The sequence below is a fragment of the Corvus brachyrhynchos genome, unplaced genomic scaffold (assembly GCF_000691975.1).
Source record: "Corvus brachyrhynchos isolate BGI_N302 unplaced genomic scaffold, ASM69197v1 scaffold115, whole genome shotgun sequence".
Lineage (NCBI taxonomy): Eukaryota > Metazoa > Chordata > Aves > Passeriformes > Corvidae > Corvus > Corvus brachyrhynchos.
Window position 1 is genome coordinate 19,088,179 of NW_008239553.1, and position 27,424 is coordinate 19,115,602.

Sequence of the window (27,424 nt, forward strand, 5' to 3'; positions counted from 1 at the left end):
CCGGGGAGGGTTGCGCGAAGCTGGCCGGTGGGAAGCTGCAGAGGGGCACGGTGGATGTCTGGGAACGCTTCCAGCCGGGTGTGAAAACTCCTTCCTGGCGCAGGCTGAAGCAGCGCCGTGGTAACAAGTGCCCCCATCGAGGGGTGTGCCGGTAGCAGCAGTGAGTGGGGTTGTGTTTGTGTGTTATAAAGGCACTCGTACAGTGCTTGGCAATCTGAGGATCTCTGGCATATTTTAGACCATTAAAAACATTTTAAACCTGCCCTGCCATTGTTTTGACCTGGAAACTAAAAGAACATACTTAGGATACCTAGCAGCGTATGGCAGGGGCTGCCTGTTGTACCATCCTTTGTTGGACTGCATCCTTGCTGCTGGAGAGCAGGCTCTCCTGGAACCAGAATAAATCCATGGGAAGGAGTTGGAGAAATATTGTTACAGGAGGACGCAAGCCGTTTGTCTGCCCCTTTCAGTGGAACCTTTCTCCAAGGGAGGATAGGAGCCTCTAGAAGAACATGCTTCCAGATGCAGGCCTGGCCTGCAGAAGGTGAGTGACCCCAAGCTTTTCTGAATGGTTGTTAACGATTTCACAGTTATTAGGAAGCAGAATTTGCTGCTCACTTTGTGTTGAATCAAAGATTTGGAAAATTCTTTTGTGCGAAACTGATAAAAGCTATCTGTGACAGGAGTGCTATGGTTAAAAAAGGAAAAAATGCACAGAAATAGAAAAGCTACTCTAACGTCAGTTCTTTTCCCTTTTTTATTTTACAGGTGCATTATAGATGAAGTGATGGCAGTCTGGCAGGAAACAAATGAAAAGTTTTCTGGGATACTTCCTTCAGGGCTGGAGAAGCCGCTGTAACCTGAAGGTATCTGGAACCAGCTCAAATAGCATTAATGTGAACAGTTTCTGTAAGATATTGCCTCTTACCTTTAGTCTGAACCTAAATTCAGCAGCATTTGGTTATTGAACTAGAAACTTGCAGGAGCATTTATAAAAACGCCTAAGTTCTGTTGTTGAAAAGTAATCAAAGAACATTAGTTTCCTCAAAAATCTACTGTATTTAGGTTCATAATGTTTGGGAAGATCTCAGAGGATCTTAAAACTTTCTTTATACTCCCACTGGAATGGACACAAGTGCTGCCAAGCTCAACAGTTCTGGTTGCCAGACACGAGGGTGTGCAGGCGGGTGAACGCTGCCATGTGATGGCAAGTGGCCTTAAGTTGATGAGAAAAGGGCAGGTCTCAGACTGAAATGAACAACATAGCCCTGACCAGATTTCTTTAAATCCCGTTGCCCTTGTCCAGATTGGGATATGTACTAAAGATTTACATGAATTAGTATGCAATCTGTGAACATGTTTTCCAAAATATGAATAAGTGTGGGTTTACTAGTATGTCTTTTTTGGGATGCTCCTTGCATGAGATAGAAAAAGCAGGCTTGTTTGAAGCCTCAAGATAAAAAAGGATCTAAAATGTTTCTATTTCGAAAAAAAAATAAATACTAATAGGAAGCATAATAGGGATATACTTCTCTATGTTACAACCCATAAAGTTACCTTTCTTTAAAAAAATTAATTAAAAAAATTTTTTTTAATTCTTTAAAACAAAATAGGAATCCCTATTTTTTTTTTTTTGCCATGATGTACATAGGATTTTTTTTCCTTTGTATAAACAAACTGTTTTCCCAAAGCAACATACGGAAACTTCAAGATTAGAAAATATCAGATTTTGCATACGGATTTTATTTCCCTAGAATAACTTAAAGCAGTGGCTCCTGCTAAAAATTAAGTGTGAACTTTTATAGATTGATATAAGAGGCAACTGTTCACAGCAAGATCAGAGTACATGGGAAGAGGTACCAAAAAGATGGAAATTGATGGAATGATTGAAAACATGGTTGTTTTAAGAGAGAAGTGAGTCTTTGCTTTTCTTTTTTTTTTTTTTAGGTCAACAGTGATGGAAGACATTCATCCCTACCCTTTAAATATGGCTTAAATGAGGAAGAATTACAGTTTTTCTTTGTACTTTGTTTTGTAGGATACTCTGATGTAGTGTGTTTCTGTGAAGCTTGAAGGGTGTGTGTGTCTTGACAGGACAGGATGATAGTCATTTTATTGTGGTTCTAAAGGCCTGATTTAATGTAACAAAACTCATGCCTTCGACAGAGTCCAGAATGGGTAGGAGTCTAGAACTGAATCCTTCCCTGTAAATTGTAAGCTTATATTTATTTCTTCCAAAAATACTTGGATTTAGAATATTGCATCACATAAGTATTGAAAGAAATGCCTCCAGTGCTACTGTTCTTGCATTCTTCAATTACAGTGATTAAAACATACAGGTTTTATCCCAGTTACTTTATACATAGATATAGCTCTTCGGCACTTTTTGCCATGTTGAAATATCATGGATAGACTAACAAAAACAAGCACTTCTTCAATTTCAATAGTAACATCATATGTAAAATTTGTGAGAATGATGAGAATGTAAGCTGTCAAAGAACAATTGTATATATTCTAGTATTCAGACCTCATTAATACATTTTCATGTTTGCAATGAAATGGTTGAAGTTTTATGGGTTGGATGGCCAATGATGCATTAACAAATAGGGAAGAACAAAAAACACTGCAGAGCTGATATTGTAAGCCTTAATTTTGGTAGTCAGCAAAAAAACTGGCTTTCGTTTTGATACTTCACCAAATATTTCTGATGTTAGTCTCTATTTTAGAGTTATGGCTTAGAGAAAACTGTGTCTACCTACATAGAAAACTAAAATGAAATTGTTGCTTTTAATTAACAGCATCATTTACTTCAAAGTGTGTGTTTCTACCTCAGTGCTGATCCAGCTGAGGTATAAACTGCTAAATCCCCTAGCTTCAGCATGTCAGCTCTTCAGTTCACACAACAGCAATGTGCACACTTCACTTGGAAGCCTGCCTCTCGTGTAGGAAAGGATCATGACAGTCTTTAGGCTGCCAGTACAGAAAAATCTTGCAGCTGGGCTACAATGGATTTCTGTGTTTTCATTGCCAGGGAAAACACAGATTATTTTTCCCCCCATCTTCTGTGCTATGCAAAAGCCTGCCACATGATGGTAATTAGTAGGTACTTGGTGATGGGGGAAATACAGATCTCCAAGCGATACAGGGTTTGTTAACTAGACATGTCTAATTACTGTCTTTGTATGCGCAGCCGGCCAAGGAATTCAGTCAAGTACGTTACATTAGAAATGACAGGAATTAAAACTTCCTGTGGTGTCTTGCAGTTTTAGAGGCTTGAAAAATGTTGCAGGGTGAGAGGCACAAGCAGTGCTGTGAGAGCAGGGATTACCAGTGGTGCTTATTGCAGTGACTCCTCCAAGGATTTCCAGTCTTCTAGCTGCTGTTTGATTTTGATGGTCTTGCTAGGTGTCATTTGTTGGATACTACTTGATCAGGGTCCAGTAATTAGCAAACATGCTTGTAGAACTTCCATGAAAAGATTAGGGGACTCAAACAGCAAAGCAAATCGACTTCTTTTAGCACACCAATAATAAAACACTTTTGACAATGAAAATAGGGAGCTTCTAGGTATAAGCATTGGTAATTCTGCTTGATTTCTCTTTTGTTTTTAAGGCAATTAAATAAGACTAAGCATGGAGAGGATGTGAGTAGATAAGACTAAGTCCTAAAAGAAACTTCTTTATTTCTCAGAATACTTGAGAATTAGATTAAATCACTTTACAGTGTCTTGCTAGGTAGATAACTTCTATTATCTTGAAAAGGGAAAAATAAAGAAATGCTTACTGCTTTCTTTTGTTCTTACTCAGGACTATATAGATAGATTTAGCATATGCAAGTCCCATATTTGTGCTAACAAATAGCAACAAAGATTTTTCAGGAAGATGTGATTAGGTAATTTAACAGTATTGGCATAGCATTAATGACTGTTGTATGTAATTAAAACTACATGCATAGTTGATGAATGTGCATGTTCAATTTATGCAGTCAGAACGAACAGACATGCTTTCCTCTGCATCTCTGTCTGCAACTGTTCTGCTTTCCAGCTCTAAAGGCAGTGAGATTAGCTGGAGGTATCATCTTTTCCATCCCCTGATGAAGAACAGCATATGCTCCCAGTGCTTTCATTTATAAGCAGCATACGTTGGGGTCAGGAAACACCCCAGGGTAAGAATTAAAAGAGTGGGCGGAAAAGCAGGAGAGAGACAGATCACTCACTGCTCCCTGAAACATACAGTCCTTGGCATATAATGCTGTGATGTGTGCACTGATACCTTGGCTAGCCTCTGCCAGCTTTCATCTTAATACTGTGCAAAGGTAGTGTTCTAAGTGCATTTAGAAAAAGTTCTTGTACCTTCTAGGTGTAAGGGTAAGATGTGCCTTCAGAAACTCAGAATAAAGAGCCAGGCATGGGTTGGATTTAGGCTGCTGAATTGATAATGATCTCAGCGAAATCTCTAATTTGCTGTGCAACAGACCAGCTGATTGTCCTATCTCATGTAGCAGAAGGATGGTGGTTACCATGCAAGATAAAGACCTCTGTGTTTTCAAAAGAAAAAACATCAGTTTGCCAAGCAAAATTGTGTATTGATGTTAATCTGAGTCTGCATACCTTCGTTGCACACAGGCAAGCACAATGAAAGCTTAATGATGATAACTTGAGGAGCAACTTTTGAAAAAAGGCAGAATTCTATGTAAAAAATGCATGTGCCTCAGCTGAATAAATAACTTTTGTACCACTGTGTGAATCTGACAGTCCTCTGCACAATGATAGTGATGTAAACTTCACTATAATGAATTGATACCAATGTTTGAGATGTTACTGTGTTACTGGAGCAAGGAGATGGGTATTCCCTTTTTTTTTTTTTTTTTTAATTACACTGGCCTCAGTAGGATTTATTGCAGAGGCTAAGGGAAATGCTGCTGCCAACCTGCTTCATGAATGCCACTGGAGAGAAGTTTCAAAATTTCCCAAGTGACTCATAGATATCTTATGGCTGGAGATTACTGTGGGGATGTCAGAGTGATTTAATTTCTTCCTTGGAAAGTGCCACCTGCATCTGTGGTCCATCAGCCCTCAAAGGTCCTCCCCTTTCCCTTCTGCCTCTGCAGTAAACTTACAGATGTGAATTGCTTTTCCTTGTGTAATGTTCCTTGGATATTATTTTAATGTTGTGTGTTCATGTTTTGGGGGGTTTTTTTACCTTTTCACCTTTTTCTGCAACTTTTTCCCCATAAGTAATTTTGAAGTATGTGTTTCCTTGTCATAACTGTACATTTGTAAGCTCCAAAGACATCTTTGTAGTCATTGTACCTAATTTCAAATTCAGATATTGCTTTAAACTTAGAAACTGTATAGACTTAAAAAAAAAAAAAAAAAAAACAACAACAAACCCTTAAGATTTTCAGGTCAAAAGTTCTTCTTTTCTCTTTAGCTTCTACTGCTATCACATGCTTTACAAGAGGACTTGACCTTAGAAAGGGGACAGAAGATGTCCTTTGCCCAGCAAACTGTCCTCTGTGGCAATTTTATGTCTTTGGGGATGGAGTTTATGCCTCTCTTTCGAGTGTCTGTGGAGCTGCCATACACAGGTAAGTCAGATGATTGTTAATCCATGTGCTAAGCAAGTTTATATAGTCTTTGCCACACTTACAAATCTTAGCCTTTTGATGCCATTGTAGTAAAAATCTGTCTGGACTTTGCATCCTATTAACTCAATAGGAATGTCATTGGGAGAAAACAAGGAAAAAAAGAATGCAGCTCTGTGCAGCTCACAAGTTATCTGAGTTGTGTTTAAGTGTTCCTGAAAACCACTTTAACTTTCTCTGAAATGGCCCAGCATTGTCCACAGATGAACTTTCACTGTAAAATCACTTGTGTCACTAGTAGATATGGAAGGGTACAGTATAAATAGCAACTAATTGAAGAATAGAAGCAGATTCTCTTTCTGACTTTCTTATAAGCCTGAGTCAAGCAAACTGTTCAAAAGAAATGGAGGAGTGGTTTCCATTTTTTTTTAACATCAAGCAACAGAAGAAAGCTTTCAGAATATATTGATGTGATGCTGCAGCTATCAGAGTATTTTTTATGTTAAAATACCCACAGCTATAAAATTAAAATTTTACAGAAATATAAATGGCTAGAAGATAAGTGAGGAAAATAAAACTTCCTTGAGTTAGTATTCATTGCTTGACACTTTAAATGCCATAAAAGACCATGCTAAGTAAGCATTTTAAATAATATTTAGGGGGCTGTCATTACTGGCTACAATCTTATTTAAAGTGTCAATTAAAATTCTATAAATTTTAACAAGACTTCCACAATTTGTTAAACTCCTCAGTAAACTAAAACGAACTTTTTTAAAAAAAAATTGACTTAAGGAGGAGTTTTGAGTAGAAACTGTGGAATTTCTCAAATGCTGTAAAAGAATCTCAGGGCTAAGGTACTGTCGGAGGAATTAGAAGGAGCTTGGGAGGTATTATGGGGTCTGTTTCTATTTGTTTTTAAAGCTGAAGATTTCGTCTCATATTTACATGTGTCCATGTGTATTTTATTGTTTGACAGACTTCCTTCTGATGCTTCTGTAAAAAGAATTAAAGTCTCTACTTAGTCTCCATTTAGTGTGTTTTAAGTGTCTTCACAAGTGTTTAAAAAAAACCTACACTCTGGTTCTTCACTCTTCCTAGTTAAGGTATATAAAAAAAGTTTCTGAAAGAATGCCTAGATCAAATGCAGGTATTTCATGCTTTGAATTTGCTTTTTTTATTGTTTTTTCTTTTTTGGTCTGAGGAATACTGAGATTTCTTTCCATTGTCATTTTTTTTTCCTGAGGCAATGTTTCTATTTAGTGATGTAGCCATGTATTTTAACATTGCATTTATTTTAACATTCCATTTCTTGCCAAAGATATCTTTAAAGAGGAAAAAGCTTTTGCTGTCAAGACCTTTTTCTAAAGAGATTAAAGACTTGAACATTTTGAAAAGACACAGAAGTTCCTAACCAGTTCAACTAGGCAGAGTTCTTGAACCTCCCGTGCCAGGGCTGTCTGTGACTGACTGTTAGGAAAGTCCCACCATGAAAGCTGCTGGGGTTTAGTTCTGTCACAGCTGGGAAATACTTCTACAAAAGAAAGAGGTGCAAGAAGTGGCAGATGCATATTTCTTTCCATTATTTGCATAGTCTTCCCCTAGATGGTAAAGCACAAGCTCTATTTTCTTATATATCACTTAGCTCTTCAGTGAAGTCTGTACCTTATAAACTACTTGTACTATTGTTCTCCAGCCCAGAAGTGTGAGACTATAGAAAAATCCATACTTTTCCATTGTAAGAGTAATATAAATTGTACTACTTGTGAAATATGCAGCCCTTTTTGTAAAACCTGCATTTAACAATCCCTCTCCACAGACATTGTGAGAATAATGAGGGCTCTGTTAGCAACAAAGGGATTAAAATATACTCACCTTTCTAATCTGTGTCTTCCAGAATGGATGTAAGTTAATCTTGTTCAAGTCTTCTGAGTATGGTAGACTGTAGTAAGGTATTTGAAAAAGTAGACTAAAGGTGAAAAATTATCTGTTTAGGAGAACTGCTTTTTTGAAGACTGCCTTTAAGCTGGGGGCTATTAGCTCTGTTGGCATCTCATATTCAAACAGAATTTGCTACATGAGATCATTTTGGTGGCTTTGCTGCAACTGTTAACAGCCATAACTAGTGTTGGCAAAAAAGGATTGATGTATGGAGGAGGGGCAATAGCTGTCTAGTTCTCATATACTTGCAGGTCAGGCTGCAAAATCCAACAAAAACATAGCAAATACTTGCTCCTTCTTGCTCTGTGTTGCAATGTCTAAACTCCATATTGGCGTGAAAGAAACTTCAAGAAGATATTCCCAGCAGGTGATTGGAGTTTGCCATTATTGTGACATAAGTAGATTTGTGCTTTGAAAATTTTGTACATTTCTTCCAAATAACCACACTAACCACTAGTTTCAAACTAGGTGTACCCTCCATTTCACTGCCTGGTGAGTGCAGATAACTCTGTGTGTACCTTTGGCACTGTTGGGTACTGGCCCTGTGTCACCTGCCATGGCTGTTGCTGTTATCTCACAGAAAGCACAGTCAGACACCTATCCAGAATTTCAGGAAACATCAGTCATGGGAGCAGGGCTTGTTTAGTGTTTTTTAAACTGAAAATGGTTGTGTGAGCATGGGTCTTCCCCCCTTCCACATACACTTCAGTCTGCGTGCTGGGTCTATATTGAGGCTGGATTCCTTAATTTTTTATAAATCAAATAATACTTAGTCCTATGAGTAGTTCCATTACTGTGAGGCAGTAGTGCAGGAAAATACTATGTAATACATGAAAATAATTTAGCAGAATTCAGCTACAAATAATTCTGTGTACTACAGATGAATAAGCTTTCTGCCTGTTTTAGCTTGTTATATTTGGCTTTTTCTTTCATTTTATGTGTAATTACTCTTAGGAAACAAAATATTTATTTAATATCATGCTTTTTCTGGGCAGAAGAATAAAATATTTATTTGTTGAGGGAAGAATGGAGAACCTCCTACCAGGCTGACACTATGTAGGCATGAAGAACTGAGTTAAATCTACCACTAAGTGATTGATTGGATTAATAATCAGAAGGTAAAATGAAGGACTAGGTTCTCAGCTTGTGCAGTTCTGTTCTAGTGCCAATTCCACTAAATGGAGACCTAGCCCAATGTGGTAGTATTTAGATGTTAAATAGGCATGCAGATTTTTTCATAACCTTCCTCACTCGTCACAGGGTGAAACCATTCCTCATTAAGCATTGGGGTCCCAGAAAAGTCTAACAAAAGCATATCATGGTATTACCAAGCTGGCCACAAAGTGCCCATAAACACAAAAGGCACCTGAGCTGCCCTAATGTTTACTAGAAGAATATTGACAAAAACGTTGTCTGGCCAAAGGGATTTCTGAGGAATTTTCTGAGGATTTCTGAGCTGTAGATCCCTGGGAAATTTTGGTATCGTGCCTCCTTCTGCTGCTGAACTTCTTTCCTGCCAAAAGCAGTAGGGGTGCAGAGAAGACAGAAAGAAAGGAAGAACACAGGTTAGGGGATACTGGCATGAAATCCTGAGCAGCTCCATATCGGTGATTGCTGGCAATCAGGCAGCAGCAGAAGTCCAGTTTGGAGATGAGGAGGATACTTCTTAGAGTGATGGAGAAAGGCTGACTATTTGGACAGGGTTTGCAGATGGTGATAGTAGGAAGGAAAGATGGGAATTCAGGTAATTCAGCTTTCTTGTCTAAAGTCCCCGAGTGTAAACTGACTGCAGTTACATCTGTAAGGCTCATCTCCCATGGCCAGAAGACTTACTTTGTGGTCTAGGCATCAGTTTTGATGTGTAGACTCCTTGAAAAATTAGTTCAAAATTCAGCAACACCCTGTACCTTTCTCCAAGAGTGCAAATAAACTGTTCTTGCACATTGAGGAAGTGCACGGGGATCTTAAAAAGTTTCCGTTTAATCTTGTGATTTATCTCAATTCAGTTCAGTCTTTTAAGTATATTTTAGCTGAAATTCCTGTATTTTATAAGACCTTTCTGCTACCCTTGGCTGGTATACTTTCTTTCATGAGCTGTTGTGCAGTGAGGTACTGGATTACTGCCTCGTGTATCTGCTTTTCTGTTTGTGTCCCTTTTTGAGAGAAAAATACAATTTAGATATAAATTTCAGGTTGTTATTAACAAGCTAGACAAGAGAATGGACTGACAGCTTTTGCATAAAGTCCCTGTCAAGGAGCACTGGCAGCAGCATCTAGCATAATAAGTAGGGAGATGAAAGCTGTTCCTGGAAAATCTGCTGAGTTCCAGTTTAATCAAAACAGCCCTGGCATGCAAGTCAGTCACACAGGAGCAAAGCACAGCAGCGAAAATCAGAGCAGATTGCAGTGACATAAGTCATTCTGAGGAATGCACAGGCACTTCTTCACTCTTTAAAAACCATTGCAGACCCACACAGGATGAATCTTGCTTTAAAAGTAAATCATAAATGATTGCAGAAAGGAATTTGCCAATCTGGTTCAGAAAACAAAGGTAAACTGGCAATGTATGGTTTGTTCCACATCAGCATCTATAAGCATGCACTCTGAGTAGACTTGCGTGAGGAAATATCCCAGGTAAAACTGATGAGATTGTAAAAGATGGCCTTGAACTGTTAACTCACCTACAGAACAAAAGGGCAAGAAAGAAGGAATAACTTCCATGAGGCTGCAGGTCATGTTACATTCACATCTAATATCAGCCCCCACTTGCACTAAAAATAGCAGAGCTGTTGTATGGATAGCGGTGTTCAAATACAGAATCAAATGTTTTCAACAAATAGATAAGGAGTAAATAAGTCTACTCCAGCTTCGCTGTAAAGCTTCCAAATTCAGTGGAGACTAGGTAGATGATTACTTTTCCTCTAAAATTATTAATTAAATTTAATTAATTATTATTGTTGCAATTAAAATGTCAAGACCAATAGACAAAATGGAACTAATATAGACAACACTGATCACAGTGTGCCTAAAATAAGCTGAAATAATTTTTTCCAGGCATACTTCTTAGGCTGAGCTTTTAATCTGAATGTTTTCTTGAGCTCAAATCAGCCAGCCCTCAAAGTTGTGAGTCCACAACCAAGAAAGTGGGAAAAGATACTGAGCTCTTCTTAGGAGCTAACTTGGGCATGGATCAGGTTTGCTGATGTAGCCCAAAGTAGCTTCACTAAAATTACAAGTACAAACTTAAAATAGAATTTGTTCCAATTAAACACATTCTATTTGACACATTTCCTTATCCATTAAGACTGAGACATTAGTGAAGGCTTGAATGCCTGAGACAACCAGGTACTGGAGAAGAAATTTATATTCTAAATAGACTGAAATATTCTAAGTGCATTTATGTGTCATTTTTCTCAAAGATAATTTTGTCTTACTGGATTTTCCTGTCATTTAAAACTAACCAGTTAATGGCTCAGGTCAGATTTTTCTCTCACTGTTTTTTTAAAGAACTATAAAGTGCTGTTTGTATTTGCCAACTTTATAATCTGATTTTAAAGTCATTCAGGGTAACCTTACTAAAACTCCTTTGTTTATATACTCCATAAAGTATTCCTATATGAGAATATATCTGTATATTTTGAAACTGTTACCATGATTTTCCAAGCTGCAAGAATTAAATGTATATAATCACAGTTCACTTTAGAAATGCAAATTACATCCATGAAGAATGAATGTCTTTTAACAGCAATCCACATAGAATTTTATGTGGAAGTTGCCTTTGCCACAGATATCCAGATCTCATATTATCAGAAACATATGCAAAGTTTTCTGTACTGTGGTCTTGATTATTCTACTTCCACAATGTTTTAAATCAGATTAGGCCAGGACATCTTTTCACACAGGAAGCTAAACAGAATCAAAAAGTAAACACAAAGGCACACATTGCTGTGTTTAAATAGTCTTGAAATGATTGCTTGTCTCCCACAGAACTGTACTCGTCTATGTACTAAAAAGCATCAAGATTTTGCTCCCTCTTAGAGAAGTCCAACTTTGACTTTTGGTCTCTAAAAATAATAACTGTTCCTTCAGTAGCACATAAAGAGAGATCTGACAGTTCTGATGCTTCTTATTGTCACTTAGGAATTGCATACAGCCTGAAGCATCACTGTTCTGCATTAGCCTAAACACTGCCAGCATTTTAGGCTTTTCTGACTTTTTTTTTTTTTTTTTTTTTTTTTTTTTTTTTTTTTTTTTAATAAATCTGTGTGATGCTCTGGGGAATAATTTCTTCTAAAGTCTTTTCAGCAGCTTACAGATTGTTCTAGCCTGAACACAGCTGCCTGCCTATATTGCATCTTTTTGAGAAGGCTGATGACAAAAATTCTAGTGATGGTATACCTGTATTGCATTTTCTTGTGGCTAAAATATCTGATTTATACCAACTCTTTTTGAATCTTAGAGGAGTGATTACCAATGCAGGAGGAGCTGTAAGGGTACAGACTCTCCCAGGACAGGAAAACTACCCTGCTGTAAATGCCAATGGGATCCAGTCTCAGGTGCTCTCTAGATGGGCTTCATCTTTCTCAGTGACTGGTAGGTAGATCACACTTAGTTTTGCAAACTGTATTTCAAGCACTGACAGAACTGTAGGACACTTCCTCAGTGCTTCTATATGTATAAAGTAATTGTTATCTGATGTGTAGCAACAGAAGTTTTCACTTCTAATTCATTATTTTAATTTCATTTTTCCTCAATTATCTAAAGAAAAACTATTCTAGCTAGAGTAGCTGGTCTGTAACAGAAGCTGATACATAAAAATGGATCAGTTATTTAGAATATAATGACATGATAGCAGGCAGTTTACAGTTCCATGACAGTTTAAGCTGATTGAAGTCAATGCTTTGATCCTGCCATTTCAGTCCAGTCCTCCTGCCACTTCCAGCCACTTAGTTTTATCCCTTCTCTCCCTCTACCTGCATTTGTGCAGGCAACAGCACTTTGTCAGGCCCTTCAAATACCTTGTGCTGCATTCCATGCAGAGAGAACACTGACCCTCCAAAAATAGCAATAGCGTCAACTTGTCTGATGTGGTCATTAAGCTAAGGTGCAATGTGGTGGTTTTGTCCAGAAGTTTTTGTCCCCATCATTGAGGTAGTTGTTAATTATTAGTTGCCTAATTGCAACCAGTTGGCATGCCTTGCCACTTGGGTGAGGTTAAACCGCCCTCATGAAATCATATGCAGAAGCATATTGGTTGTATATGTTGTTGCAGCTTCAAAAATATTGAAGCGTGTGTGTTTGCTGGTATAGAAAGTTTGTGAACTTTCTGATGTGTTCTCACTGTTTACACAGCTAAAAGTTAGCCTACTATCTCTAAGATACTGGTGTTCCTTGTGTAGTGCCCATTGCAAGTTGCTAGCTAAGAACTTGGAATTACAGGTGCTTTTGGTGAGCATGAAGGTGAAATCCAGTTCTCCAGATCAAGCCCTCACTTCATCTGCAGCTCAAAACCTCTCATCAGATAAATATGGTGTAATTACTCATCAGCTGCTGTTGTTTCAAATGTAGAAATTAATTACCTGTAAAACAAGGACTGCAATATTGGATTGCACCAAAGGTTTGTCTAGGCTCGTATCTTACTCCCAGAGTAGCTAATGGCAGGTGACAAAGAAAGGTTATTGGAAATACAGTAATTCTTTTAGCACTTGTAACTTCATCTAAATACTCTAAAATCCAGTGCAAGTATTCTTATTTTAGCAGGCACCAAGAACACAGCACTTGAATCTGTTGGACGATCGGTGTCAACAGCACGTCCTTCTACAGGTACGCGATCTCCGCAGCAAGGGAAGCTATGATGCACTGCAGTGTGTGAATCCCTGGCTAAAAGAACATGTTCCATATGATTCATTTATTTTTGAAGAAGAAAACATATGCAGTAGCTGGTTTTGCAGTGTAACTTTCACCAGAAAAAAAGAGGAATCATGTGTGATCTTGGAGATTGATTCTGATCTCACTAATGTTCATGCAAATTAAAATAAACTTGAATGATTTTGGGAAAGTAATATAGATAAGACAAAGGAAGGTAAGGGTTCATGAGCTCATGAGATATTAATTCTTTTTAAGTGATGGAGAAGACAGAGTTTATGCATTCCTTCTTATGGAACTACTGAATAGCTGGGTGCTGTCAGGACATGAATAGCAGAAATTTAGTTGTTATGTGAATTTCACCACAGGAAATGCTGCATTAGACCCTTTTTATGAAGGTTAGTGCTCTATAAATACTGGACTTGGAAGTTGTTCCTGAACAGACCACTTGGTTTACAGTTTAAGTCATGGTTTGCTTCCAAACTATTAAAATTGCCTTGTACAGCAGTGTTGCTAACTGAGAAACAGTAGGGAAGGTGAGGTACAGAAATCCACCTGGCTTTGTACGACTCAGTAATCAGTCAGACAGGTGTAGAAAGTAAGGTTAAGCTGTTTTGTTTGAAAAAAGACCATTCTCCAAGGAGCAAAGCAGTAGTAGCAAAAGTTTAATTATTAAACTGATTGACAGTTCCTACTGCAGATAGATTGCACTGTAATTTTTGGAGTCAGAGCTTTTTCTCGTCTTGAGCCATTCATTGTCTTGTTCTTAAGTGATCCATGCTGTTTTCTTCACTGAAGGTAAAAGACCTAAGAAGACTCTTGATAAAAAGGCTGGAAACAAAGGTAAGAACACTCAGATTTAACTTATGCAAAGCAGAATCCTAACATTTATTTGGTGTTAATAAGTCTAATTATTTTGGATGTTCACAGACTGTAAAGCTGATATTGCATTTCTCATTGATGGAAGCTACAACATTGGCCAACGTAGGTTTAACTTGCAGAAAAACTTTGTTGGAAAAGTAGCTGTAATGCTGGGAATTGGAACAGAAGGGCCTCATGTTGGAGTTGTACAGGCCAGGTAAGAACAGATCTACACAAAATACAATGGAGTAATTGATAAGAGAAATCAATTAATATATCACTTTTCATTTTGCAGAACAATATCATTCAATTATGGCTGATGAATAGCAAGGGAAAGCAAACCCTTCAGCTGTAGCACTGTTTGCTCTGTGCTATACTGAGACGTGCATGTGAGAGGACACAGCAAATGTGAACATCTTTTGTCTCTGATATTTGATATTTAGATAGAGAGCAGCTGGACTTTTCACAGCCCCTCTGCTGCCGACAGCTTTGCATCTCATCTTAGTAGAACAGCAGGAAACACTCTGTGAGGGAGAGATGCCAGTTTCTAAAAATTGTAGAGAGAGAATAGTCCCTAATGGCTATGTACATGTACAAAACAAAAACCTCCTCTTACCAACTGATAAAATATTACAGGTGATATTTTTCAAATTGGAACTGGTCACTTCTTTTTGCTTTCTACTGTAAATTAAAAGTGAAATCTGGACACAGCATACTTGAAGTCTTTAATTTCTTAGTCAGTAGCTAACATACCTTGAACTTCTCAAATCAAAAGCTCAAACTGCATTTTGCAGGAATTTTTAATAAGGAAGGTATTTCTCATACAAATAGTACAAAACCTGCCAATCTTTAACTACACAGATACATTTAGTTTAACATTTGGCATGTTCATTTTTTTTCCTTTATGTATTTTCAACCTAAAGTTTTCAGCTGTTTGATAAACATGAGAGTCAAGGCTGTCTTTAATTTACCCATTCAGATAGATAATTCCTCTTGCTAAGGATTGTGAGACTTACTAAGTGAGGAGCAAACTTCTATTTTAATATTAAAATCCAGAGAAGAATATGTATTATCAAGAGCAAAATTATTCCAAGTGTGTTTTAGCTTGCTAATGCCGGTGTGAAAAGTGAACCTTATTACTTTGTTTCATTTTTCCACAGTGAACATCCAAAAATTGAATTCTATCTGAAAAACTTTACTGCTGCAAAAGAAGTTTTGTTTGCCATAAAGGAGTTAGGGTTCAGAGGAGGCAATTCTAATACAGGTGAGTTCATACTCCCCCTTAAATTAAAATTACTTCTTTATGTATTTTTTATATATATGTATATGTGTAAATATGGGGGGGGGGGGGTGCGTAAATGTTGAAGTTCTTATAATTTACATAGGTAAGAAAGTGTTTTAGATGTCACACTTACCTTAACCAGGTTCAGTGTTTTTCCACAAGAACTTTGCCACATCTCACATTTAATTTCTAGAAGGTAGGGGTGCTTATTACACATTTTGTTAGAGTACAAGTATTTATCCTTGTATAAATGCTTCCTGTATTTCAACAGTAATTGACTTTTCACTAGTAATAGAATGGTATCTTGAGACAAATTCATAAAAGGATTAGTGTTTCTTTCTTGTTGTGTGGCTAATCAAAGCGTTAGACGAGGAGTAAGTAGTAAGTGCTTGTGAAAAGATATTTACCTGTCATGGTTTAGCCCCAGCCAGCAACCAAGCCCCATACAGCTGCTGGCTCACTTTCCCCTAGTGGGATGGGGGGAGAATTGGGAAGAGGAGAATGAGAAAATTTGTAGATTGAGATAAAGACAATTTATTAGGGAAAGCAGAAGCTTCTCAGACAAGCAAACAAAACAAGGAATTCATTCACCACGTCCCATGGGTAGGTAGGTGTTCAGCCACCCCCAGGAAAGCAGGGCTCCAGCTCACATAACAGTTCCTGCCATCACTCCAAGTGTCCCCTCACCCTCATTCTTCTTCCCACAGCTTTATATGCTGACCATGACACCCTATGGTGTGGAATATGCCTGTGGTCAGTTGGGGTCAGCTGTCCTGGCTGTGTCCCTCTGTGCACCCCCAGTCTTCTCACTGGCAGGGTGACACAAGAAGCAGAAAAGACCTTGGCACTGTGCAAGAGCTGCTCAGCAGTAACAAAACCTTCCCTCTATTATCAATGCATTTTTCCACACAAATCCAAAACACAGTCCCATACTAGCTACTCTGAAGAAAATTAATTATCATAGACAAAACCAGCCAAACCAAGCATCTAGTGATGTTGCATTTCACAAGCTAAATTTAGGTAGCTCCTGAACTTTCTTCCTTTCAATCCGTTTGGCAGGTACTAATATATCTGCTTCCTAGTAGAATACTAGACCCATGAACAAAAATAAAATTACCAGGGAATTCTACCTCAGCTTTATCTGTGGGGTTTTTTTGGTGGGGAGGGGTGTTGTTTGGGGTGGTTGGTTTTTAACTTAGAGGTTGTCCCCAAGCTTCATTATTATCAAATTCTGGGGCACCAATTCAATGCTACACTGGCTTAGTCCTGTAGTCATAACATAAATCCTGCACAAGTTCAGATGGGAGACTGATCCCAGCATGTACCATCATTGTATGCATTATTTCTTCATATTCTTTTTCTGTTCAAAACAAGGGAAAGCTTTGAAGCACACAGCTCAGAAATTCTTCTCTGTGGAAAATGGAGCACGGAAAGGAATTCCCAAGATCATTGTAGTGTTTCTGGATGGCTGGCCCTCAGATGATCTAGAAGAAGCCGGCATAGTAGCCAGAGAATTTGGAGTCAACGTGTTCATTGTGTCTGTAGCAAAACCCACAACAGAGGAGCTGGGAATGGTACAAGACATTGGTTTTGTTGACAAAGTAAGAAAGAATGTCATTATTTGGTTTTCAGTCATGAATATCATTCTGGAGAATTTACAGTAAAATTCTAATGAACTAATATATGTATATACAATAACTCATATAGATGTAGAGATATAAAAATATTCTCTCAAACCAGCTGATTAAATTATCCCTGCTCATAAGTGATTTAAAAGACTAGCAGAAGGAAGGTTAAAGAAACACTGGAGATTTTTCCCTGCTAAAGGGGCCACACAAAGGTACCATTGTCCTTCCAGTTCAGAAGCTTGGCCAAGTTGTAGCTCCTGGAATTTGTAATTGCATGAAGACTCAGTGCAGGAAATTCCCCTATCTCTGGTATGGTTGAATGTGCCAAAGCAATGAAATGCTGATACAATGTATTTTCTCTCCCCAAAGGGCAGACAGGGCGGAGCTTATTTCTTACCTGCTCTGTGGATAATTATTTACTTACTTTCACTACAAAGAGGACAGAAAATATGGAAAAACATATCCTAGCAAGTTTGTGTACAAGACTTTGATCTTGCATGCAGTTTTGGATCTTGTTCCTTTAGAGCAGGAATTAGAGCAGGAATTCAAACACTGATCACCTACCCTCACATGAGCTTTACTGAGTCTTTACTTACTCTGCAGTGAGAAAACCACTCATTTTCCACAGGGAGGTTGTAGATGTCTAATTTCAGCAGAAATGGCAGGAACAGAATGAAGCTCTGCTTCTTCTAGGGATAAGATACCTAGCTGCTGATCCTTACGCACTTCCAGAAGCACCATAGAGTGGTTGGGGTTGGAAAGGATCTTAAAGGTCATCTGGGCAGGGATGCTGCCCAATAGACCAGGTAGCTCAGGCTTGGCCTTGAATGCTCTTGGGGATGGGGCATCCACAACTACTCTGAGTAAACTGTTCCAGTGCCTCACAATCCTCACAGTAAAGGATTTCCTCCTAATATCTAATCTAGATCTCTCCTCTTTTACTTTAAAACTCTTCCCCCTTGTACTATCACTGTCTGTCCCTGTAGAGGCACAGAAAAACATGACCTTAAGTGGTTGAGGCCTGTCCTCCCCTTCTGCATTTTGATGTTAGCCAGATTACTTATCACATCTTGGAGAGCTGATTTTAAATTTAACCCCTTTCTCAGTTGCCTTGTACTTTACGTGTATCTGATGGAAGCTAGGGGAAAAGAAATTTTACTTATATTTCTACCCAAATCTGTCTGTGTTTATGACATATTATAGATTAAAAAAACAAAGGTCTTATCAAGTTCAAAGGGAAAACACAGAGGCTAATTTTCAGTGTATAGGCAAAAATACAGAACTTTCAATCCTTTGGCTATTTAGTTCATGACAGTTCACGTACACAAAACACAATTGCAATTTTCAGTTGTTGCACTTCTTGTGAATAAAGCTAAATTATTTGAAAACTTTCAGAGCCTGGGGAGCAGGTTTGGCTTTATTACTGGATAAAATAAGCTATATTACAGCTTTCACTGACTTCAAGTGCAGATGTTTCAATTTCTTTAAAGACAAGTACCCTGAGCTCCCACCATGAGGCTTCATTTCTAACCTGCCTTTGAAAGAAAAATCATAGGTGTCTGAGTATTATCCATTCAACTGCTCTGACAGGATGCACCCATTTGTTTTTGTTTTCAAACAGGCTGTCTGTCGAAACAATGGTTTCTTCTCTTACCAAATGCCCACCTGGTTTGGTACTACCAAATATGTAAAACCTCTTGTCCAAAAACTGTGTTCACACGAGCAGATGTTGTGTAGCAAGACTTGCTACAACTCCGTCAACATTGGTTTCCTGATAGACGGTTCCAGCAGCGTTGGAGAGAGTAACTTCCGCCTCATACTTGAATTTGTGAGCAACGTGGCAAAGGCTTTTGAGATCTCTGACATCGGCTCCAAGGTGGCAGCCGTGCAGTTCACCTACGACCAGAGAACCGAGTTCAGCTTCACAGACCACGTCACTAAAGAAAAGGTCCTCTCGGCCATCCGCAACATCCGCTACATGAGCGGCGGCACTGCTACTGGCGATGCCATTTCTTTCACAACCAGGAATGTGTTTGGGCCAGTGAAAGATGGACCTAACAAGAATTTCCTCATTGTTCTGACTGATGGTCAATCTTATGATGATGTTAGAGGACCTGCTGCAGCTGCACAAAAAGCAGGTAAATTACATATTTTGAAAAGCAGTGGAAGTCGATCCGTCCTATTTCTGCTGCACTGCAAACGTTAAGATTTTAAAGTCTGCAAAGTATCATACTTGCTTTGAATTCAGAAAAATGTAAGCCCCTAGGAACTGTTTCCCATTAGGATGAAAAAACCCCAGCAACCAGTATTACAGAGCCAGGTATGACTAGACTCACTTATAGCAGCTTAAGGATGAACCAACACAGAGTCTCATTTCCCTAAACAGTAAAGTATGCTCCATCATCATCTAGGAAGGGAATAAGCAGTTCTGGCCAAAAAGCCCATTGGGCTGATAATGCTTGAAGTATAAGTATATAAGGCACTACGTATACACAAAGGAATCAAACTTACTTTCAAAATCATTTTACACAGTGTTACTTGTGTTTTAAGACTGACATTGTAACTGCTACCATCCTCTGTGTCACTACAAGAACAATTCAGACATTAGCTCTTATGTTACCTCATATTTCCTTCAGGATTTTTCCTGAGACAAATCTAATTGCTGGTATTTAGTAGCAAAATCTAATTATCTTTGACTGACTGTGGGTGTTGAAACATGCTTTTCAAATCACCATTAATTCATTAATGTCAAAATGGATGGTTTTCTTGTATCCAGGCAAAATGGTCTCTTTTTTATTTCGTTTTTGTAGGAATAACAGTCTTCTCTGTTGGTGTTGCCTGGGCACCTCTGGATGATCTGAAAGACATGGCTTCTGAACCAAGAGAATCTCATACTTTCTTCACCAGGGAGTTCACAGGATTGGAGCAGATGGTTCCTGATATAATTAGAGGCATCTGTAAAGATTTTTTGGACTCTAAACAATAAAGCAAAAAAATCTGCTGTTCACTATTACTATTTGAAACTAAAAATCATGAAATTGAAATGGGCCCTCTAAAGTACAGATGTTTTATTCTTATATATGCTATCATAATACAGAGAAAGAAGAAGGGCTACTTTTTGTTTCTGTAATCAAAGATTCTTTTGAGCTTGTTAGAAGTTGTACTTGGTACTGAAGTGCAGAATTTGGCCAACAGTTAATATTTTCAACAAGCATAGAGCATCCCAAAGTTAAAAGCTTTGCATATTGTGCACTTAAGAATAGCAGATACTCAGAGGAAATAATACAGCTCTGACATTTTTTCTGCCACTTGCTAGATACCTTCTTATGAGTTAAAAATAATATAACTTCAAATACAAGGTACTATGTTCTATAAGCTTTCTGTAGTTTACAATTCTGTATCTTTTCAAAGAGTTCTGCTGCTAACATGAAGTACTTTCAGCGCTCCTGTTGTGCAACATCCACTATTGCCAGGCAGCTTAAGAAAAGTTATGACAGATTGTAGCTGAAAGAGTCTATTTTTACTAGTTGGTGTTTTGCTATTGTGAAGGATATTGCCATCTGGTTGGCAAAATTTACATCAAAAGTCATTTAACTTCTACCCACAGATTTCTGTGGATCTATTTGGTTGGTTCTTTTGGCACAGACTTTGAAATGTATTTAAGGCACAGTAGTTCTTTGAGGATATGGATCCTAACATATTAGCTACTACTACTGCTTTCTGCACTACTGAAGTCAACAGTGATATTCCAAATATAACTGACAACCGGATATTTCCTGTCTGCTGCCTTGTACTGTCTTGATTTGACAAAGTTGTTATTGGCCAGACAGTTGGAGACAGGAATCTTGGGCCAAGAGATTAAATTAGACCACACACTGGGAACTGAAACATTCAAATTCAAGTCCAGAGGTATCTCAAACCTTGAAACCTAACTGATCTATATCAGATTACATGGTTAGAAAAGAAGAGACGAGGCAGACACATTAAGTGGGATTTAGTAGTTCACAGAATAACAACTTCATAATGGTAGTAAAAACATCTTTATAGATGTGTGAGGTTTTCTGAAGATGAAACAATCATTTTCTTGAAAAAGGCTTTTATTTGATTACATACCTAGTAATGTTGATATATTTATATGCACACACGTGGTTAAAATGACATGATATTCACCAAGTTATTCCAGAGTCCTGGTGTGAATAACATACTCCAAATATTCTTTAGAAAATAAAGGGGGTTTTCAAGTAAAATGAATAGTAGAAAACAAAATGGCATTTTCCGTATCAATCTGGGGTTTCCCTTTTTTCCTCTCCCACACTATTGATTGTAAAATTTCTAGTAGTTATGGAGTGGCACAGAAGGGATTGTATTCACTGGGCTTTTGCTGTGCACTTTTTAATAACTTATAACTGGCTATATATTACTCTAAACATAAATGGCAAAGATGCCTTGTATTTTTCTAGTAATTGTTATTCTTAATTTTGTGTTTTATCTATAGATAAGAGTATTAAGCTTTTGCTGTATAAATTCATATGCTGTATCAAATTTGTGCAAAAATTTAGTTTGTAAACTTTTTATAGAAATACATATTGCAAGAAAACTGGGACTGCTGCTATATGTTTTAATATCTCATAATATAGTCTTTTTATGATGAACCTCATGTAGTATAGCTTGAGTAAGTTGTATGTGATGCTTCCTAACTGTATTATCTTAAATCCCAAATCATCCACAAATAATAAGGGTATTATTTTTACAAATACTTTAATTTGAATGAGTGAATATCAAAGTTTTAGTCATTGTTCATATTAGGTATGATGCTAGTTAAATCTTCTGAGTATAAATTGTGTGCTGGCTGATAGAATCAGATTTTGGCTCCTACTTTGTTTTTAGTATTGCAAAGAAATAGGCAGCTTTAACTCATGTCATTCATTCATCAAATTCATTCATTCATCAGACAAAAAGCAGGCTTGCATCCCCAGGACACTGAAAGTTGCAGAGCTATGTGTCCACATATTTCCATTTCACAGGAATGGTGATGCCATGTTACCTGCACCCTTCATACATTCCTATTACACTCAGGGAGTACAGAAAACACTTATTTAAAGACACAATGTTTAGGTGCCAGCAAGCATTTGTGAGCACAGTTTCAATCTGGGAAAAACATCGGTGGGATAAGGATAGAAGGATTGAGACCTGGTGAGACAGAGAGGCAGGGTGGAAAGGATGTGGACTGTGCTGTAAGTAGAAGGGATATTTGGAGGAGGAACAGCATGGTGAAGGGTAGCAGACATGGTGTGAAGCTCTGGTTTGTTTAACACGGTAAGTAAAGCCACAGACAAGGATTCTTACGCTGCTGGACCAAGCAATACAAAGAACGTGAAGAGAGCTGCAGCTACCATCAGTTGTGCAAACTACAGTGGGAAACACTGGTGCAGATTTAGGGCGGTCAGTCAAAAATATGGTCTGCAGGGGATCAATTCTGTTCTCTTGTGGGAGTGATGAAAACCATTGTAAAGGGGGTGGACTACGTGATTTTTTAAAAGGTCCCTTCCAACTGAAACCACTTTGTGATTTTCAATGTCCCATTTCCCTGAACAGTACTCAGACTCAGGGGGGCCTCAGATTTGCAATCCCAGTCCTGATGACATATCACATCAACACACACAAAAAAAAAAAAAAAAAAAAAAAATCAGATTTAGGGCGGTCAGTCAAAAATATGGTCTGCAGGGGATCAATTCTGTTCTCTTGTGGGAGTGATGAAAACCATTGTAAAGGGGGTGGACTACGTGATTTTTTAAAAGGTCCCTTCCAACTGAAACCACTTTGTGATTTTCAATGTCCCATTTCCCTGAACAGTACTCAGACTCAGGGGGGCCTCAGATTTGCAATCCCAGTCCTGATGACATATCACATCAACACACACAAAAAAAAAAAAAAAAAAGATTTCTTCATTTAGAAAAGAGTAGAAAACTCTGAGGTTAGGGATTTAGGTACTTAGCTGTAACTCCCATTCAGCTGTTTTGAATTTTACATGAAATAGTAGTTAACACAGTTCAAAACTCATCCTTCCCACTCAGAGCAACCTAAATTTACAAAGTTTTATTAATTTGCTGTCCTAAATAAATTGAAATCCCTTTTTGTACCATGATAACTCCCAGGAAGAGCTACAACCCACAGTCATGCTTTGGTTAGGACATAAGCCTGACCACTGGAAGCATTCCCTGCCACAAGATCTCTCCTGGGTAAATTCTCCACTCACAGGCTATTTTGTAACAGAAAGGGGCATGACTTCCTTTGTCAGTGTCAGTGGGAGTATGTCTTTCTCAGTCTTAGAAGGAAACTCAGGCCAGTGTCTCTGATTCTGATTACAAATATTCTGCACCTCCAATTTTGCACCTTGCACAAATCTTAGGCATTTAGGTCCTCTCTTTACCATGAATCACTTTGTATATACATCTCATGGTAGCATGGCTATTTCTAGCTCAGATAAGTGTAGTATATATGAAAAGCAGATATACAGTCTAGGCCTGAAGGTCAGTAAACTGCAGAGAAATCTTGATACAGCCAGACCTGCAACCTGGTAGCAAAAGTCTTCTAGATTATATCCTCAAGCAGAATGCAAAACGGGTCTCAGAAGTTGACCAACCTTTATTATCACTGTGAAACTATTAACACTGAATCAGCAAGGAACGAGAAAGACCCAAAAGAAAGACCATCCTGAAATTCCTAAGAGAAAACAGTCACTTTAAATGTACTTTGCTTTTAAAATCAATGACAATAAAGAGCTATGCAGAAACGAGCCAAAATCATTTGCATCAAAAGCCAACAATTAGAATTCTCTACAACTTATAAAGCAATTTTGAAGTGGGAAGGAAAAAAGAAAGAAGAACAGGGTTGGGGTTTTGGCACATTAGTATAGTCTCATCAGAACAGTAGATCCTCCCATAAATATTTTAATTACTTCCATTTGCATTTCATATTAATGTTGTCATGTAAGCTTTCCCTCCTATGAGGCATGGCCCCATAAATTACGGATATTTTCACCTTCCCTGTTCTGAAGACGAAAAATGGAGACAACTTCTTATGTCTTGCTTTTAAGTCTTTTTTCTTATGGGACAACTCTCAACCTAGCTCCACCAACTTTGTCCACACTTTCCCTCCTTTCATTAGGCTGAAGGATGTCAGCTCCAGAAAGCATCAAAGCCACAAAGATGACAGAAAATTTCTCTGTTCCATGCAAGTGTCACACAAGGCCTGAGCACACCATCAAGGACAATCAACTTTATTCTTAAACAAACTGCCTGGAAACTGAGGACTTAAATCCCCAGTCTAATAAAATTAATGCTTTTGGTTTGGTCCTGGGACAGTAAACGTAAGTGGTACTCTTGAGAAGTGGAAGCAGAACTTGGCCGAATATCTTGTGATCACCTATCATCCAAATAGAGACACCAAACACAAGGAAACTTCCAGTGAACAGTTTAGAACTGAAGTATGAGCAACTTTTCAGTTATATATGTCTACCAATTGGAGCACGCATTCTTTTCCCCTCATTGACTTCAAGAATTTTGCCTCTAGCTCCAGCTGAAGAAAGAATAGGTCCTGAAAATTTGCTGTCTATGACTAAATCCCAGGTCTTAATCTCTGCTTTGAAGCAAATGACCACTTTAAATTTAATCTCATTAGGATCAAAATTTCCTTTCCTTTCAAACAATCAAGTCTGGTTAGTGAAGTGTCCTTGATCATAAGCCGCTTTCATGAAATGAAGGGTATTTATTGTTTTATTACTCTGTAATTTGTTTACATTAATCTGCATCTATATACGAACAAATACTGTGTCCTATTCGTCTCTGCATCCACACCCAGAGCAGTTGCCTGTAAACAGCAGCAGGGTCAGCTGATCCTTAGCCAGCCCAGGATGATGAAGGGAAGGAGCCTGCTCTGGCTGTTTGTTTGCTGCAGCCAGAAGGAGCAGGTAGCATCGCTCCCTGCTGCCAAGAAGCCGAGGCTCACGCTGAGGGCACTCTCCTGGGAGCCCAGCGCTGTCAGCTTGAATAGACCCTCAGCCTTGGGGTAGAACTGAACCTACAGCTGAACTTCATACTGGACCAGTTCCTAAGACACCAGCATGGGAATCCTGCACTGCTGTTTTTGTTAGCAAATGTTAACTAAACTTTTCCAACCTTTGCTGAAGTCAGATACGGCCTTTACTACTTAACGGCAATTGGAGTATGGCAGAACATAAGCAAAGGGATATAAAACTGTTTTTCTACCCTGGTGGATGTGATCAGATTACAAGTATGATAAACTATTATCTGCCAAAGAATACAAGCTAGAGACAACAAGAAGTCAAAAGATTGAGAAAAAGACTGGCAAGATTTAGGAAAATACTTTAAATTAGATGGGAAAATCACAAAAATTACTAACTTAGCACTACTGTCAAATTTTTGGTAAGTTCCAAGTCAAACAAACGATATAATTAAAATAGTCATTTTTTCAAATGAAAAGCAAACTCACAGTTATGTAGTTTCTGACATTCTCTTGACACCCTTGGGTACTTTATGAATATACTACTTGTTCAGAAAAGGCAGATGGGAAAACAGCTTTCTCTCATCTAAACATTCTAAATTAGGTGAGGTACACAAATTTTTTGAACTAATTCTGGTGAGGACTAGGAGCCAGTTTAGAAAAAAAAAAAACAGACCTGTCTGGCACAGCATGTTGGTAGCAAATATATCAACAAGGAATTTACTCCCCAATAGTCAGATTTGCTCAAATCTAAACAGAGACTAGACTGACACCAACAATTAGGAGAAAGTGACCATGATCAGTTGCTTCTGTTAAGCCCAAGTATCTGCCAAAAAAAGGTATCTGACAGAATACAATGCATGTGCACCATGGAAACTGCTGGGTGTTAAATCAGTCAAACTGGGGAAAATATTTCCAGCCTCTAAGAAATTCTGTACAGCATCTGTCAGCTAAATCTTAACAGAAAACCATGTTTACTAAGATTAGCAGAGTCACATCAGTAATTCAGGAAACCAACACACAGCTCCTGTTTTTGCAAACATCTACCCTAGAAATGAGGATGCAAGACTTGCTGTCATTAAGGTGCAATAGTATTTCTAAGTAACACCACAAAACTCCAGCAGAGGGAATCCAGGGAAAACCTCTGGCTACCAGACAGTCCACCAAAAGCACCCGGCATGCAAGACAGAGCCATGATTCAGACTCCAGCACAGCACCAGTGCATGCAGAGCAGCTGCAGGCCGTTCCAAGAGCATCTGCTTCTGAGCTCCTGCCCCCAGCTGCCCACTGCCCTTCACCCAGAGGCCTAATACTTCCTAACAGCTGAGCTGCAGCAGCCTGCTCTGCACACCCAGCACCCTCCTCCCTGCCTGCTGCACACAGGTTATTTCCCCAACAGAGCTATAGGGTCTGATTGTTTTTCTCCCAGCCATTGCTGAGATTTCCCAGAAGGAAGATACTACTTCTGCATGAAGCAAGAGCTCTTTATTCCCACTGCATTGTAAGTCTCACAAGAGCTTAGATGCAAGATGCCCCTAATCAAGTAAGCAGCTCTTTCTCTAGAAAAAAAAGCCCCATATATTAATTAAGATACAATAAAAAAAACAGATATCCACCCATTTCAAGGTTCAAAAGACCAACTGGAAAGATACCTGAAATAATAGAAAAAAAGGTGCTTAAAAAAGCCAACAAGGCCAGTCACCACAGTCACCCAAGAATATCATCACCTTAGGCAGCCCTCCTTTCACTAAGGAAAACCACCTCCTCATGGCCAGCTGCTGTGCTCGAGCAAAAGCCCAGCAGCCATCAGGCATGGTCTGAGAAGTGCCCAGATGAAACCAGTCACTCCAGGTTCACCAGGATCAATGACAGCTTCCCAACAGCCATACGGCAAGCCATGGTGAGGTGGAGACAAGTCTCAGGAAACACCTCAAGGATACGTGACCAACAATGGTCAACACGAACAGCTCTCCTTCTCCACCAACACCACGATGTCTGAAGGCATGGAGGGTAAAACCTCTCCTGCTCTGCGTCCTCACAGCTTGTTGTGGGACTCCTGCAGCCTTGCTCTGTTCCAGGCCAGAAGTGGCCATTACAGCCCAGCCAGCCCCAGCAGCTCCCTCCACCCACGGGGGGTGGGCCAAAAGACTGCACAGAGCTTATGAAGTCATCCTCTCAACTCGAGTTCAAATGGACGTTCTGTAGATCACACAGAGATGCACAACCTAACATTTATACAAGC

General features: G+C 38.7%; 1 protein-coding gene across 1 annotated transcript in view; it reads left to right on the forward strand.

Annotated features, from left to right (window-relative positions):
* COCH (cochlin) overlaps positions 1–21,817 on the forward strand; it is a 22,526-nt gene extending 709 nt beyond the window's left edge. The window contains exons 2-13 of the mRNA XM_017741635.1: positions 9–151; positions 769–855; positions 3,613–3,643; positions 5,366–5,589; positions 11,984–12,117; positions 13,282–13,347; positions 14,188–14,232; positions 14,320–14,467; positions 15,411–15,514; positions 16,907–17,133; positions 18,782–19,298; positions 19,971–21,817. Coding sequence (XP_017597124.1) covers positions 9–151; positions 769–855; positions 3,613–3,643; positions 5,366–5,589; positions 11,984–12,117; positions 13,282–13,347; positions 14,188–14,232; positions 14,320–14,467; positions 15,411–15,514; positions 16,907–17,133; positions 18,782–19,298; positions 19,971–20,146 — 1,902 coding nt within the window. The 3' untranslated portion in view covers positions 20,147–21,817. The remainder of the gene's footprint in view (positions 1–8; positions 152–768; positions 856–3,612; positions 3,644–5,365; positions 5,590–11,983; positions 12,118–13,281; positions 13,348–14,187; positions 14,233–14,319; positions 14,468–15,410; positions 15,515–16,906; positions 17,134–18,781; positions 19,299–19,970) is intronic.
* Positions 21,818–27,424: the final 5,607 nt, after the last annotated feature.